The sequence below is a fragment of the Ixodes scapularis genome, unplaced genomic scaffold, assembly GCF_016920785.2.
Source record: "Ixodes scapularis isolate PalLabHiFi unplaced genomic scaffold, ASM1692078v2 PGA_scaffold7__128_contigs__length_106722199, whole genome shotgun sequence".
NCBI lineage: Eukaryota > Metazoa > Arthropoda > Arachnida > Ixodida > Ixodidae > Ixodes > Ixodes scapularis.
Window position 1 is genome coordinate 953328 of NW_024609882.1, and position 17274 is coordinate 970601.

Consider the following 17274-nt stretch of genomic DNA (forward strand, 5'->3'; position numbering starts at 1 on the left):
TAAATAAAAAAAAACAGCAAAAACGTGAAACAAAAATTGCCGGAACAACAGCGCCTTTAACTGCTGGTTTTTATTTTCTTTATATTTTTGTTGTTAAATTTAAAATTTAAATATTTATTTACACTATTAGTTTTGAGACAATCGTTCGAAATGAGGTGAATTTTTTTTTTTTTTCCGTTAGTCGCGTCGCGAAGCAAAAAGACCGGCTACCGGCGTCGGCGTCGGAAACACGTGGGGCGATTATTGCAAATGGACGCCATGGCAGAACAAATGGACGTAAGTGCTGCTCCGTTTTCCGAATAACTTTTTAGGTAAAAGTACGCGGAATAGACTACCGGTTCGCGTTCGATTCACACGAGCGTTTTACGAGTCACCCGAAAAGACTATTGTCGACAGTCTTTAATAGAAAATCGGTTCTCCGTCGTGAACCTGTGTGCACCGTCAGAAGCGCGCGATTGAATGACTTGACAAACATTCGTCGTAACATAGCGAAAACAATTAGGACTTGTGTCGAACGAACAAGATGTATAAACCAAATGTTTCATGTTATGAACGTAGTGCCTAAAGGTGCAGTACGTACGGCCTGGTCTATTTTTATTTGCGAGTAACCCTCGCCGGTCTACGGGTTCTTTGTTCAAGAACATGCGCTCGTGGCGAAACCCGCTAAATCAAGAAAAGAAAACGGGAAAAAAGTATAAAAAGAAAGAGCCGACAACGTTAAATTGGTCGAGCTTTCACGTAGTTTCGTAAATAAGCGAAATTAAAGAGCTAATTATTTGTTCGAGGCTTTATGGAGTAGTATTTGATTGAAGAGATGCACGCTTTTCCGTTGGTCATCTCTGAACCAATGTCCCATTATCAAACATCGCTACACACGTTGACGCCGCTTTCTAAAAGTGTAATGTAATAATAATAAAAAAAAAGCCTTGAAAGTACTTAGCACGAATAAATATCGTCTAACTACAAAGCTCGATTTTTCGAGCTTGTTTTTCTGGGGGGAAATTGTAGCAAGCTGGGCACTAGCAGGGCTCAGTCGCACTTGGATTTAAGTTCACTAAACGAGAATATGTCATGTAGCTCTATTAATGCCATAAATATTTTTTTTAGCCTACCTTGATCCGTCTGTGAATGGTCCCTTCTGGCGCACGGACAGCTCGTCTATTGCGTACAACTGCTAAGCCTTTAATTCTTTGAGGCCCCGTAACCTTTCGGGCTGACAATTCCTCATACACTCGATGCTCACCAAGAATCGAAAATATATTTGGCCGGATATGTGGACGAATGGGAGGCAGCATTGTCGGTTCTGTTGCGAAACAATCTCATTCTGACAGCGGAAGTTTCGTTGAACGATCTTACCGGCTAATAACGCCTCTGAGAATGGCAATATTCTGGTGATACTGAGACCGCCCTACTCCTGCATGAGCGTAGGGTGTGTTCATTAAACAATCATCTACAATCAGCTTTATTTTTTTTTTTTTGCCCTGCACCTTTGTTTTTGCTCACTATTTTTATCATGGTTTTCATGCCTGCTGGCACAACTCCAACACTCTCTGTTTAATTTTAAAACTGGACACACATTAATTTTTTTTTTTGCCACCACACACTTGCGAGCAAACTGCGCACGCTGCAGTCTGTTGCAGGTAAAGAAAATCCGAACAAGCTACCCTCACAAAAAAACCTTCCATTCTTTCCACCTTAGCAGAGTGGATGCTGGGGAGGAGGAAACAGCCAATCATGGCAAGCAGAGAGCTTTGTGGGAGGGGCTTGTCCCACTTTTCTTAACCTTTAACAGGCGACGGTCAAGTATGTGTTAGTTTTTGCAGACACCTAGAAGAAAGAAAAATGCCTCGCTGAAATTTGAATGTCGCTATTCGCTAAGCCGATAATTGGGAGAGTCGCTCTTTTAAAGAGCACTTGGCAGGCATCAGAGGATTGCTTCATGGTCCCAAGCAATTACTCACCTTTCTGCTTAATGCCGTTAACCTTGTTCCGAAGGGACAGTGCTGTGGTTGCGGCAAAGTTGCAGTTCCACTTGCAAACGTAGAGGCGCTAAGAGGGGGCTCCTGTTCCTTTCTAGGAGATGCGTTTAGGCAACCATTGCAGTGCAGGGTCCTTGCAACACGCGGAGGTGAGACATGCGAGGCCTACACTGCATCCCGCTCTTGAGAGCCCTGTTTTTAACGTGCTCCAGCCGTTGCTGCAATTTCGAGAGTATGTAGTATGGCAGTGTTGGATACAGCAATATTAACGATGGGTGGAAACATGCATTCGGAACTTCGAAGGACCTTTGGAGGTGCTTCGATTTGACTGGGAGAGTTCTGAAACGGTGTGAATCTGAGTGCAAAAGTGTCTGAGCATTATCACCCTGTGTGTGAGAAAAGTGCATGCAGATTTCGAGATCCAGGGCGAAAGTGTCGTAACATGTTTGAGTCGAGGTGCAGTTTCACCTGTCTACGTAGGTTTACTCCCAGATATTAAACTAAATAGTTTAGTTTTTGCTTCATGTGAGCAAAGAAGTTTCGAGGTGTTGGTACCGCCCTGATTTCTTATTCAATGTCCTTTCCATCGGACTGTTCTTAGCCTTTGGCACTTAAATTTGAAGAGGAACGCATACCATACTCCTTGCAAACATCTGCAGTGCTTACAAAGGCACAAGTGCATGGCTGTGGAAAGTGCCTTCCATGCGTGAGTTCTCGCAAAACGAAGGCATTTGTCTGGGCTTAGCTCGTGCACTGGGGCCCTTGTCTGCACCGTAGACATTTGCGAGTATTCACGAGACTCAATATTTGAGTGCACCATTCATTGCACACTCGGAACGAGGTCACACAGGCTGCCAAGACCTGCAATCTTGAAGGTCTGGAATGCACTTTGTTTTACAATAGCTCCATGCAAGCTCTGTCAGCACGTGCTCAGCAGTCATGGCCACCAATGAATACCCCTTATAAGAACTCGGCATACACTGTTTGCATATTTCAATTGGCACGCTTCGCGACGGTGCTCTTGAATACGGTTGCTCCGGCAGGACACAGAGTCACATTGCGACTGCTGGTTGTCACAGGTGACTCCAGTAGTGACGGCGGCGAAGGCAGAGCAGAACCATGTGGCACCCGTGCCATGCAAGGAGGCATGCCTCCAGGGGGATGGGGGCGGGTGCGTGGCGGCGGCGCCAGGTGCCACGGGAGAGCCTTCTTCCGGGGTGTACTGCTGGCGGTGCCAGAAGGAGATGACTGGCCTGACGACCTTCCGGCCCGAGGAGATGACCTCCAAGGACTACTACTTCGACTCGTACGCCCACTTCGGCATCCACGAGGAGATGCTCAAGGACGAAGTGCGCACGGCCACCTACCGCAACTCCATGTACCACAATAAGCACCTCTTCAAGGGAAAGGTAGGTCGGCCCTTTCGACTAGTCTGCTGAGAGACGCATTGATTGGGCCTCGAGTCTCTGGCAAAATGTGACAAGACTCCTCGGGTCGGGACATTTCGGTAACTCAAGCACCTGCGTGGCACGTGTCCCGTGACGAGCACTAACACGGACATTGAGGGCTGCAAATTGGACACTTGGCGAGAAAGTTGGCGTGATCGCGTACTGCCGCGATTGGGCAGCGCCAAGGTCAAGCACGACACTGGCCAGTTGCAGCGGTCGGCGATTTCGCTGGCGTTTTCACTGAGTATCCAGCTCTGTGAAGTAACTATACTGTTTTACTGAAATCTGACGAACGTCGAAATCTACTGCCTCGTCGGGCCAATTTAGGTGTCTGAGCGAGGCTGGTGACAAATGCATGATCAAGGTGTGCTTCAGTGTTGCAAAGTTGCCACTCCGGAGATGGGCTCAGTTCCCATGAGAGCTGTGTTGATTTTCAGCTAGGGCCTGTGGACTGCTGGTGCGATTCTAGCACACTGTCAAGGTGGCTCTTGCAACAGCATCATTGCACTGAAGGTCACTGAGGGCTTGATTGTCTCACCGGCTCATGCTCATTTGAGGATTCCACAGTGAAGCAACCAAAACTGAAAAGTTTTAAACGGACAAGGTGTTGTTTCTGGCACCGCGAGACATGACAAAGTGGCTGTTGTAACTATGCACGCCTAGCATGTAGCTTTTAACACCAACAAATGTAATGTTTGCAGAACAAAAAAAAAAAAAAAAAAAATTAGGGTGAATCTGCTAAGGATCTCCAAAATCGTACAGTCAACACAAAAGTATAGATTTTAAGGCAGGTTCCAGAATATGGTCCTACAGTTTCTCGTGCTGGCACTGTGGTGATTGCCCTTTGTCGGCGGTTTTGTGCTCTTGCGGCAGTGCATGGAGATTTTGGGCAGGTATATGCGGCGTCGCTTTTAAGTTCTTGTCAGACAAACACCACGCTTACTGTGTATCTGAAGAGTATGTGGTCTGTCTGATGAAGAAAATGGGTGGTTTAAATTTCTGGTGTCTTCTGCGAGTCTCTTACACTTGATCGTGCGATTGATGTCTGCAGTGACATCACTTGCCATGAAGCACTTTGTGCGACCTCGGCTTAGTAGAATGAGTGCTTTGGGAAACCGTTTCGCACACTTTTGCAGTTGTTTCTGCATTTGATAACATCAGCTTTATGCTGCTTTTTCCGGTTACACAATGTAACTCTCAAGAACAATTTTTTTTATGTTTAGGAATTAGAGGAGTGGGAAATGGGGTCCAGTGTCTCAATTCCTAAAAGTTCAAAGGAATGGAATTGACGTAAGCTGTAATTCTCCGGAAGGAAACTGCATTGGAATGCTGTTACTCATTCTGCGACACTGGTGCACTCTTTCTGGAGAGATGTTACATGCTTTTCTCTAGTGCTCTGATTGGCTCTTTGAGCAATAGCATTGTCTTTGATGTAAAATATTTCAGTAGCTTTTCAAGTTACAATGATGTAGGTAACTAGGTAATTATAGACCGGTTTCAGTTTTGCCAGTGTTTTCGAAAGGCTTAGAAAAAATTTTACTATTACAAATGACTTCATTTGCAGATAATCATAATCTAGTAAGTTCATCTCAATTTGGCTTCCGCAGACAACGGTCCACTGAGCTTGCTCTTCTTGCACAGAAAGAATATATCCTTAAGAACTTTGAAAATAAAAAACTAACTCTCGGTGTATTCATTGACTTTACGAAAGCCTTTGACTATCTTGATCATGATTTGCTATTTAAAAAATTAGAAATGTATGGCTTCTGTGGTTAACTGTTACTACTTATAAGTTCATATTTGTCTTCCCGTCAGCAATACATACATATTAATGGTCATTCATCATCAATAAAATCGATTCGGTCAGGCGTTCCCCAGGGAAGCATCTTGGGCCCTTTTTTATTCAACCTTTACGTAAATGACATAGTAAATATCAGCCGATCAACGAAGTTTATCATTTATGCTGACGACACTAGTTTATTTTTTACTGGTGATACCGCCTCAGATCTCATAGATACCGCGAATGATACGCTAGAAAAACTAGCGAAATGGAGCAAATGTAACGCTTTAAAAATAAACATAAATAAGACTAAGGCAGTTCTATTTCGCCCAAAGAATAAACAAGTTGACATAAACAAGACCATATGTTTAAACTCTTGTAGAATTGAGTTAGTCTCTTCTTTTAAAACATTGGGTATTTTTTTCTCAGAGACAATGTCATGGGATGATCACGTTAACTACATTATATCCAAATTGTCCAGCATTGTTGGCTTGATATATCGTAATAAACACATATTTCCCCTTAAGGTAAAGTTGTTAATATATAATTCATTATTTTATTCCCATATAAACTATGGTCATCTAGTATGGGGCACAACTACTTTTACTAACTGTAAAAAAATATTCATTTTGCAAAAAAAGATTTTAAGAAGTATTTGCAAAGTCCCACTCGAATGTCCAATGGATTCACTTTTTACTCAACTGGGTGTAATTAAAATTTTTGATTTGTATAGATATCGCCTTTGCGCAAAATATATGATTGAAAAAAACATGCATGTACATCATCTTGAATATTTAGCGAATCTAACACAAAAAGTACACTCGTACCAAACGCGCATTCTGCAGCCCTGGCAAGTGCCTCTTTTTAGAACAAATTATGGCCATCATACTATAGCATACACACTACCGTCCATCCTTAACCACCTTCATATGCACAACATAGAACTTGACGCGTTATCGGTGGGTACCTTGCGGGACATGATACTCTCTGGGCAAATCGGCCACGGTTGAACGGTGCCTTTGTGTGTATTTTCTAAGTATTTTTTTTTTTTGTAAAGGGGAATGTGCTTGTGTTTTGTGTATTCTACAATTAATTAACGTAGACTATTTTTCTGGTTTTTCCTTGAACGATGTGGGGCAGTGCTATTTTTTTGTCTACTCTTAAATATTGTATTTTTTGTTATAGTGCCTTGAACGATGAGCAAGTGACGTTATGCTATAGTGCCTGCTTATTTTCTTTAGTTTCATATATCTCATTGCTAACTGTTCAATCTCTTTTTTGTTTAGCGTTCTCAGTGTATTTCTTTTTTTTTCCGTCCACGCTGCTTGTAGCTGCTGCTTTAGGGGGGCTTAGGACTAGTCAAGCTGTACACACAGCTTTTTTCCAAAGCCCCCACAAACACTGTACCTTTCTTGTTGGAAAATAAACCTATTATAATTATCCTATTCACTTTTTGGCTGTAACTTGTATAATCGTTCAGTGCCGGTTACTTTTCAAAATGATGTTTGCGGACATGCTAACTCGGATTGATTTAATCTCAGCATCAGGGGTGTATCCTGTCACAATTTCAAACTGTCACTGCTTCAAACTCGAACCTTCCAGTTTAGACATCCTTTTAGCAGCTCTGAACCATTCGTTGAGGTGTAGGTGTGTTGCAAACACTTTGTATATTTGCAATTGTTTACAAGGTCTGTAGGCTTCTGCACTGCCCTATTGCCTCACAGCCGAGATCGGGATTCCTCGGTTATCAGTGAAAAAACGAGGGCGTTTCTCATCATCGAAAAAATTGAAAACTCCGGTTGCAAGTTATGCAAGCGATGTACAGTCATGGACAAAGGGAACTAGAATGTGCAGCAGCGAGGAGAGGAGACTAGTGTTCATGAGGGGTGCCAAGTCGAAAGCATGGCCAATGTCGAACCCTCGTATGTTCCAGGTGGTGTTGGATGTCGGCTGCGGGACGGGCATTCTCAGCATGTTTGCTGCCAAGGCGGGTGCTGCGAGGGTGTTTGGGGTGAGTCTCTGTGGTGGTCTGCACCCTTTGAACCAAGAGCACCCTGATACGTCTGTTTTATAAGTAGAGATAAGCGTGCCAACGCACGAGGCAGCCCTTGGAAGCAAATGGCGGCAGCAGTCACTGGTGGTGTGCGTGTCACACTTTTGCACAACAGTGGTTGTCGATACTCGTGAGGATTGCCAAGCACGAATTTTACTGAGGAACTTTATTTGAATCAATGCCAGTTTGCACTGAAGGGTCTTTGACATTGGCTATTTGAGGTTTCAGTCTCTTGGCTAACATAGCCAGTGTTGGAACAGGCTGCAATTAGTTTTGGGTACAGAGTGCATAACATAGTTGGCACAAATGCATGATCAGCACTTTTTGTTTTTCCTTCGAGCTGAAATGCTGTCGTAAAACTTGTGTGGTTGTGGGATGTGTTAAAGGGCAACTCCGCTTCATTTTTGATATTTAGAAAACTATGCAGCCCTCTTCAGTGTCATATAGTAAGACCTCATGTAATATTACAATCTAATTCCGTCTATATATTTAATAAACTGGCCAGCAAACTTATAAGTGAGCCAAGTCGCCGAAATCTGCCAACTCTAGCGTGCAACGTGAGGCGCAATCGTCAGCGCAGTCAATCCGACGGAGTTGGAGCGGCCAACGTTGAACCACTACGTCAGAGGCATGACTACGTCACTGTCATGTTTTGTTTGTTTTTACTTCTCAGAGAGAAATTGAACGATGATGTCATGAGTTTCTCCTCCCGCTGTTGGCTCAACGGCGTCCACGTGATGACCGTAACGCGGATGCGCTAGTTTGTGCTGCCCTGCGCGCTTATCGGTCTGTTTCTCCGCTCCCCCTCTCCTCTTTCGTCTTCTTCCCTTCCCCCTCTCCCCCGGGCCATCACTGTCCACGCCATGCGAAGCGACCTGCCCGCATACCTGCGTCGCGTGTCCTGTACCTCGCCCCCACGAACGTCCCAAGAACACGCGGTTCGACGTGACGTGGCCATGACTCTGACGACTCGAGACCAATGTTGCCTGACGCAACCAAAGTTTCGGTTTCGGTATCAGCTCATGTTTAAATTAAGATTACGCAAATAATATTCCACATTTCGCGAATCCGAAGACGTAGAGCTAATTTAGTAGTGCTTCGTGAAATGAAATCACGTGTAAGCCTAAATTTTTCGGAATTGAGCGGAGTTGCCCTTTAATGTGCAGCGCCAAGTTCGGTGGTGAATTTTTCGTGTGGCAGTATCCTGTGCAAGTAAAATATTTAAAAGTGTTCTTTTCTCCTGACTGTCAATTTGCAGATTGAGTGCTCCGGAGTGGTGGAGCATGCGGAGCGGATCGTGCGTGAGAACAACCTGAGCAACAGTGAGTGCACTTCGTCTGTGTTTCTCGGTGTTCTCGCTAGTTTAGTTGTTGATGGGCCTACACTGCCATCTCCAGTTTCTCCATTTGAGGGGCTACATACAGTAGCAATTTTGCTCGTACCATTTTTTGCGTCGTTTTCCGGCTGCCCTCTTCCACGGGGGTGCATTGAAGCATTTGGTTCTTCCCTCTCTTGCGAAGTGAATGGTGGACTTGTTTGAAATGTCCTCTTTTGATTTGGTGCCGCAATTGCACACAGCTTCCCAATAGACCTTTTGTCAAGTTGTTCAAGCACCAACGTGAGCATACATGTTGCACGCAATGACCTGGCTCGAATCCAAGGTTCAAAGTAGATGACTTAAATAAGGCATTGAAATAACTAATAATAAGGCATAAGGAAAATACTGAAGTAAGGCATAGGCACTGCACGCACTGGCCTGAGCTGTATGCACGACTCGGGGTAAATTCCTTAACTGAGGCGTTGACAAGCAAACATGCAAGGTGGCATTTGTTTTAGATTTATGCGTTAGAGATGCTGCTTTAGAGAAGTTACTTTTGCAGACACATGCAGCACTTGTAGGTGCGCTAAGCGTGCTCCTTGGTGCTTGGGATTTGTGGCGAAAGGTCTATAGTTTGTCATCACTGTTGATAGTTTCCTCATCACTGTGCACGATGGAAGTTCTTAGAGAGTGCTTCTCTCTTTGTTTCCGCAGTCGTAACCATAGTGAAGGGTAAAGTGGAAGAGGTAACCCTGCCCGAAGGGCACGAAAAAGTGGACATAATCATCTCCGAGTGGATGGGCTACTGCCTCTTCTACGAGTCGATGCTGGATACCGTGCTGTACGCCCGTGACAAGTGGCTGGTACGTCTGCACGCTTTGGGCCTTCCCATGTTCAGTCGGTAACCTGCGATCCTGTTTTGGCTGCCTCGGCAGCTGTGGTTGCTTTGGATCTTGATTGTCTGGAGATGTCGGATGGACATCCAAGATGCGCAACAAGCGTTATAAATTGACTGGAAGTGTTGCATTTGGACAGTAAGGCTCAATCTCAAAATGGGCAGTTTTGTGCGTCGGAGCGCATCTTTGTGTTTACGGACTCTCCGAGAGCAATCAGTTCAAGTGTGTAAGCAAAATGACAACATACGAAAATTAAAAAAATAAAAAAACATTTGCAAAACACTACAAGTTTATTAGGCATTTTTACTTTTAATATTATTTGCTTGTGCCGTCTGTCAAGTTGATCGTTGGCACGATGTTCCGATTGGAACTTGTGGCAGTAACTTGCACCAGGGGGACCATGCAAGACGGCAAGAGGACGGAACCGGGACATCGCAGCAGGCGATTATGTCCTGCTCTCTTCGTCCCGCCGTCTTGCATAGACCCCAGGAGTAATTATTGTTTAGGCTGGAAGTTCTACGTGTGCAAGTAAGGATTTTGAACAGTACAAACAGACACGAAAAATTTTTCGTTTTTCCCTTTTTTAATATGCAGAAACCCGGAGGCCTGATGTTCCCTGACCGAGCCACGCTGTTCCTGTGCGCTATTGAGGACAGGCAGTACAAGGATGAGAAGATCAACTGTGAGTGGCTCCGTTCTCCCACCTGCAGCATTAAATAGAAAGAAAAACAGGTGCCAATATTGCTGCGCAGGTTGTCGTTGAACCCCGACAGCATTTTGCACTATCTTGTACCGCTTAAATGCTCCCTCATTAAACTGCTTAGGATGTGCTTCGTATTCTAGGAATAATTTTAGTCAACCCGCCACATTCACATTTACACCAATACGCATAATTATTCGATCTGACCGTGCAGTGCCTGCTGACGTGCCTCCCGCAACCAGCCAGTGAATTGTGGCATTACTGCTGTCCGTGGTGCTCGATGCTGACGTTTCGTTTATTGGAAGTGCGACGTTGGTTTGTGAAGGAATAGAATAATGTTTACTTTACTGGATTAACTTTGATCACGTGAAGAGGTCTCTTTTGCGTCCGTTTTGTGGCGAGCATCCGGTCGTTCTGGTCGACGGAGCTGTTTCTTTCGAGGCTAAGGGCAAGGTTCAATACTCCGAATCACGCTCGCGAAGCGTCACATGTTGATATATGTACTTTACAGATAAACAAGCTGGGCTAGCTAACACTGCAATTCAAACGTTTCTCTCTGAATCAAGGGCTGTACTAAACATGCATATAGACGTAATAGACCCTCTGTGATTGTGCTTGCTGTTCAGAAGCTAATATATTGTATCATATATGTTGGTTGGGCTCATTACAACCTGTTTGCATAATTAGAGTAGCTACAGTGCAACCCACTTAAAACGATTATGAGAAATTTCAATCGTTATAACCAATTATCGTTGTATCAGGACTTGGAACTAATTATTTACAGTCTAGAAATTCTAGAAAATGGTGGTTATAAACGGTACATCAATATATGTGGTGTCATTATAAGTGGGTTGCACTGTATATAACAGATGTGTGCCGCCTGCTTCCTTCGTTACAAACCGAGCCAGTGATGCGAAAGTGCGTAGGGTTTGCTTAGAAATGCTATTGCATTTAAAATGTGCTTGGACTCCTTTCTGAGCCCGGGGTCGTGCCTGAATGGGTCTGTTTCTTTGTGTGTAGCGATTTCACTTTTTAGTCTCGGCTTCTGCCTCTGGTTGAATGCTACGTACGTGTGAGCTACATGGATCGGTTCCCCGCAGGGTGGGACAGCGTGTACGGCTTCAACATGAGCTGCATCCGCAAGGTGGCCATCTCGGAGCCCCTGGTGGACGTGGTGGACCCCAAGCAGGTGGTCACCAACGCCTGCCTTCTCAAGGTGCGTGTGTCTCTGCGGGCGGGTCCCTGTTGGCATAGGAATGGTACCGGGAAGCTCAACCATGCTTTCGGTGTGTGTGTAGCCGTTCAGATCAAACGCTGGCCAGGTGGTGCAAGCTGCCGCCCGATTCAAACTCTCCCGTCTTGCTGGCTGAAATTTTCCCAGGTGGGAAAATCCCGTCGGCAGCGCAATGAACGCGGCTCCTCGACGGAGGCTATGAGACCTTTTCAAACCGCAGACTGTCTGGTTTTGACGAGCCATATGTGTCACTTGGGAGGCTAAAGCGGGATGTTTATTACGCTCGTGAATCGTTTGGCGGCGGGCACTTCTTCAATGTTGTTTTGTGGTGGTCTTTCGATTGGTGGAGCAGTCGATGCAAAGTCCGTCTTCAAGTATTGTGCCGTGCCGTTTCCGACCACTGAAATGTGGGGAACTGTTTTTGGAGTCCATGTAATCGCTAGCTGCTTTTTTTTTTCTTTTATATCTGAAGATTGTGCATATTGTACCGTTGTCCTTCACATCCTTGCATTGAATTAGGGAACTATGATTTGCATTGTGTTTTGTTCCCTAATGTAATTTGCATTGCATTGAGGAACTACAAGTAGAGGTTTCTCATACTTACTCGGCAAATGGGGGTGTCTCAAATTGTTGAAGAGACTACCTCATCTCCAGAAGTCTAGATTCTGGCTGAAAAAAGGGACATTTCCGTGCTCGGCACACCTCGAAAATTGCCCGTTTATTTGCACAAAGAAAAATAGCTCGCATGATGAAAAAACGAGCGCAAAATATCAACTTTTAAATGCGTATTGTCCACGGCCTCTCGTTGGGAAAACGTGGTTTTACTGCGCAGTCCACGTTCGGCGCATTGATGGGGGCCACTTCATTCTCTGTAGCTTCGATTTCACGCCGCTCTCGCGCTCCTTTCGCAGGAAGTGGACCTGTACACCGTGCGGGTGGAAGACCTGTCCTTCACATCCCCGTTCCACCTGCAAGTCCGGCGCGACGACTACATCCAGGCGTTCGTGACTTTCTTCAACGTAGAGTTCACCAAGTGCCACAAGCGCACCGGCTTCTCCACAGGTGAGATGTCGTCCGCTGCGTGGTGCCCGTAACGCATCCTCAAAAGCAGCCCCCCGATTTCCGCCCGCCAGTGACGTAGAAGCGTAAAGGCCTGTTCGCATGCTTGCGTTTGTTTACCACCGAGTTCTCGCAATCTCTTACGACGAGAGAACACGCCATCTATGAGGTGGCCCTGGAACTGAATTTCCGTAGAGCGAAGATTTTGCAGTATTTGCGAGAATAAATGTACTTCCTGTCTACAACAGAGTCGTTTATAAGTCAAAAAAAGAAAGGTTGATACAGGAAAGAAATGCAGAGCGCAATTTCATCCGCTACTTTTGCGGGGGTTGTGGTGATGTCGGAACGCCCAGCTCCTATTGGCTAAGACTGAAGAATAGTGGGTAGATCTCAAAGCAAGCTAGCTTGCTTCCGCCGTGACTCGCCCTGCAGCTGGACCGTTGACGGAAGCCGAAGCGAATACGAGTCGGTACGTCGTGGCGATGATGACCCTCGTGTCCGCTCGCCTTTTTCGCCGGCGATTCTACGGCCGATTGCCGGAATCGCGACGTTCGACAGCGTGACGCATTGGCTCCCGCGACGTAATTTATTGCCTCTTCGGGCCCGCTTTAGACGCGTGGGCGGGGTAGGAGGCGGACACTACGGGTGGGGACACACTCCGTGGACCATAGTCTGCACGCGTGGCTGCGCTCGTTCTCAATTTGCCGGCGCCTCTGGACAAACATTTATAGACGCTCGTGATGCCACATTTACCTGATTTTAGGGCGCACGCGTGTTTGACTTCCTAAAAGCTGGACGGTCGGTTTGAATAGTGTGGAACTGTTAAAACACCATGTGTAATATATATAATGTGACTATTTTTTTTATTATTGTGTTGGATTTGTCTTGTTTTCTGCAAATGGCTGTGTTGTACACCGACTGCTTTTTAATGGAAGCGACTACTTATATCGCCTGGTGGCGAACTAATTGATTGTCTTTTTTGGCATCTGTTATCTGCCTAGAAAAGGGTCTCGCTCGGGTCTGATTGCCTGGGTACTTTCTTTCTGCCTGCAGCACCGGAGGCTGCCTACACGCACTGGAAGCAGACGGTGTTTTACTTTGACGACTACATGACGGTCAAGAAGGGAGAAGAAATCTCTGGGGTGTTCAGCATGAAGCCCAATCCAAAGAATAAGGTGAGGGGTTTGTCTTTTCTTTCTGGCCGCCACCTCTTGACACTTTTGTTTGGTTCCCTCTCTCCCGACAGAGGGACTTGGACTTCAGCATAGACGTGGACTTCAAGGGCGACCTGTCGGAGCTGTGCGAGAGCTTTGCCTACCGAATGCGCTAAATGCGCCGCACCGTCTGCCGAAAGAGGAAAAGAAAAATGCATTGCCGACTCCAAAACCCCTGCTCCTCTTACTATCTTCAGCTGTTCGGGCGTCCCATTACCCAGGCTGGAATCACGCGCGCAACCGTTCGTTGTTTTTTTTTCCTTTGTGGCTAGTCCTTCCTTGATGCTGGATCGTCTTTCATATCTTTGCCCCATTCTTCCTTTTTTTTTTTTGTCGGAGAATTGCAGTAAATGCATTTTTAAATGCTGTCTGGTGCTCTTTTTTCTTTGCCTTTTTGGGGTAATAAGCCATTGCTGGATTTGTTAAGGGGACTGAATGTGGTGGAACACGCTGCGGACCTGCGTCTGGCTGTCAAAAGCTGGCTGAAAAAGTTGGAAACTAAAAGGTATTAGGATTTTAATACATCATTCATTGTACTTAAAATAAAAAGGGAACAGAAGAAAGCAGAACGTCGTGGGAGTCGAAGTCGGCGTGACAGCAGAGTCGAACGTGAGGTTTTTCTTTCTGTGGGAGACACTGCCGGAAAAAAAATTCAATAAAAAAAAATTGGGCTTGGAAAATGCCATATTTACATTCACCAACATCTAGAGGAGTATACCCAGAAAGTTTAATTAGTTTACACTGAATACTGTAAATAACTAAATTTTCGTAGGGACTGAATTTTTGCGAATCGCCTACAATTCACGAAAAATACATCCTGCAAACAATTTGAGCAATATGTGAATGCTACAGAAGCTACACTTGATTCGCGAAAATTAGAACTCCCGAATAATTTTAAGCTTTGGCCCAATTCACGAAAATTTGAGCCCGCGAAGATTAAGTTGTTTGCAGTAGTCATTTTTTTATAAATTGTTTTCGGTCTACTAATGCTGGAGAAAAGGTAAAGGCTGGAGCAATTTAAACACATTTTTCTTCATTCCACTTTTTGCCACAAGTTTCACTCTAGGAAAACTCGTTTGGTAACAGGACAAAAGGAGACTCGTTTTTTTGTTTTTCCTAACGGATTTTGTATGCAACGCAAATGGGGAATCTTTTTTTTTTTTTTTTACACACTTTGTGGATGTTTTTTTTAAAAAGATGTTGAGAGTTTGTCAACGGCAAAATATTTATCTGGTTTTTGACCGTAATGTTAGCATAAAAAACTTTTTAAAAGTTTTGTTTTCACATTTGTACTCTCCGGGCATTCTGCTGCAAATCTAGTGAAGAAAAACATTGGGTATTGCATTAGTTTTCCTAAACAAAGTCAGTGTGTTCCTAATAAAAAAACTAATTTCTGTTACAATTAATGTACACAGGTGAAACTGCACTGCATTCTGCCTCACAACTGCCAGTACATACTGTATATTTCATTCATATTAAGCCAAAGGTTCAAAGGTTGACCCTTTTTGGTAGTGTCCCCCTCATAAATGGGCAGGCATTGCAATAATTTTTGCACTTTCTATAAATACCGGTTTCAAGTAATTTTTGACATTCATTACCTACAAAAGGCACATTAGTTTTTCTCCCCGCACAATGAATGTTGCAGGAAAGAAAAAATTGAGAAAAGCATGAAAGCATTCACTTTTTCAACTTTCAGTGAGAATGGGGCCATGCAATGCAGCAATGACTATGTCGCCAATGTTCATTATAGCCACACACCAGGGTTGGCCGAGCTCCAGACATTGTTAGAGTTTGACTCTCCCCGTCGCCACAGTGATTTGACACTAGCCACAACCCGAATGCTCGTCGAGGCGTTATGGTCACGAGACCAGGGGGGCTATGTTGCACGTTTTGAACTCCCAGGAGACTAGGGAGAAGGAAGTGACATCAACAACACTCTTTGGATGTTGATTGGTGGAGTCGCTGATGACTTGTTGCGTGGTGCTGCTAACATACGTTCATTCACACCTACGTCACTTCCCCCTAGTGTCCTGGGAGTCGAAAACATGCAACATAGCCCCCGAGGCCAAGCCATCACGCAGTGTTTGTGTCCAATCTATGACCTGCAGTTGAGTATCGTATGGAAATCGCCACGACTATGATAACGACCAGATCCCTGTTACTATGTCATCATATTTTGCGAATGGGAGACTGAAGGAAAAAGCCCTTTATGCTCTAAATTACACCGCAACAAAGGAGCTTCCTGGTCTGTGGCATTTCGTGCTATACGCCTCGCAAGTGGGCTCATTTTCGTCTTCTGCGCATGAGAAAGGAAGTAGCGGTGACGTCAGAACGCCAAGCCCTGATTGGCTGATCGCGACCCCCTATCTCAGCGTCGTCTGCTCCTTTGCAACGTCGTCTGCGTCTGTCTTACCTTTCCTGCGACTTTCGGAAGTGCAGGTCTTTATGAGCGAGCTCGACTTCGCCTTTCAGAGAGGGCAGACGAAATAACTCGAGCTGTACGTTGTTTTTGTCTAACAACTAGCAGACGCGCATCAAGGAGGGAAGTCAGAGGACTCGCTGGCGAGGTCCCGAGGCGCCGAGGTGTGTTTGCTAAGAACCGAGAGTAAGCGTGTTAGTGCCCGCAAGTTCCCTCCCCAATACTTTTCCCTCCTTTCGTGTGCGGCGAGACCCCTCATTCTTTAACGGCGTTGGCAGGTTCGCGCAGTTAACGTCGTATGCTTTACGCCTCCTAGTCAAAGGGATGGCTGCTTTACCTTTCCTGCGTCTGTCGGAGATTCACCGCTTTTTCACCGGCGAGTCACCGTTGCCTCGGGAAACAAGGAGATAACAAAAGGATGAAATTGACCTCTTAATCTGAAATTGAGGTCAGATATCAAAGTATAATACGGGAAGGGTGGTTCACAAGGGTCGCGCGGGCATATTCCATTCAGCACGCCAGCCGGTCGTGGGCAGACGGTCGCCGAGTCGCGGAGTGCCTGCTAGGCCTAACTGCCGTACTCGCTTGGTCGCGTTCGGTGGAATCGTGGCCGTTGGAGCTTTTCCCGGGTGTTCGTGGATCCAGCGTTCTTGTTCGTCGTGGTCTGTTTCAAGTACTTTTACTTTTTTTCTTGCTGTTTGAAGTCGGGACGCGTGAGAAGCGCACGTAGCAAAATAAACGTCCGTGGATCGTCGCGACCGCGACACTGTCGGCCATGCTGATTTGATCGTAGGAAGTGCGTAAGACAGCTTCGGAGCTGTCGTAGGATTTCGTCGTAACCTGCGCAAAACAAGAAAATTTTGTTTCGTGAATACGAATTTGTTCTTAAGTTTTGTCTCACGCACATTTTTGGCATAAGATCGTTTCGTGAACCTGGCATCTGCACTTTCGGAAGTCGCAGGAAAGGTAAGACAGACGCAGACGACGTTGCGAGCAGACGACGTTGCAAAGGAGCAGACGACGCTCAGATAGGGGGTCGCGATCAGCCAATCAGAGCTCGGCGTTCTGACGTCACCGCTACCCCCTGCGCAAGAAGCAGACGAACTTGCCCTCCGCATAGGCTGGGGCAAAGCCGTATATGTAGAGAGTTTTGCCATTCGTTGGGAAGTATAGG

The 17274-nt window shown here is 45.5% G+C and overlaps 1 protein-coding gene across 2 annotated transcripts; it reads left to right on the top strand.

Annotated features, from left to right (window-relative positions):
- The first annotated feature begins 151 nt into the window (after positions 1 to 151).
- LOC115315085 (protein arginine N-methyltransferase 1) lies at positions 152 to 14049 on the top strand. 2 transcript variants are annotated; one of them, XM_040206794.3, is made up of 11 exons: positions 234 to 276; positions 2078 to 2128; positions 3059 to 3388; positions 7141 to 7218; positions 8519 to 8582; positions 9293 to 9441; positions 10069 to 10156; positions 11275 to 11390; positions 12320 to 12470; positions 13521 to 13642; positions 13714 to 14049. In XM_040206794.3, the coding sequence occupies exons 1-11, from the start codon at positions 250 to 252 to the stop codon at positions 13795 to 13797; spliced, it is 1260 nt and encodes a 419-aa protein (XP_040062728.1). In that variant the 5' UTR covers positions 234 to 249; the 3' UTR covers positions 13798 to 14049. The 2 variants fall into 2 exon arrangements, with proteins under 2 accessions (XP_040062729.1, XP_040062728.1); XM_040206795.2 differs by lacking the exon at positions 2078 to 2128 and having other exon boundaries at positions 152 to 276.
- Positions 14050 to 17274: the final 3225 nt, after the last annotated feature.

Bases quoted from the DNA above. Each gene is read 5' to 3' on its own strand.
- LOC115315085 (XM_040206794.3), top strand. From the start codon at position 250: ATGGACGCCATGGCAGAACAAATGGAC. The intron at 2,129-3,058 runs GTGAGACATGCG...TGGTTGTCACAG, and splicing joins GGTCCTTGCAACACGCGGAG to GTGACTCCAGTAGTGACGGC. The intron at 10,157-11,274 runs GTGAGTGGCTCC...GGTTCCCCGCAG, and splicing joins CAAGGATGAGAAGATCAACT to GGTGGGACAGCGTGTACGGC.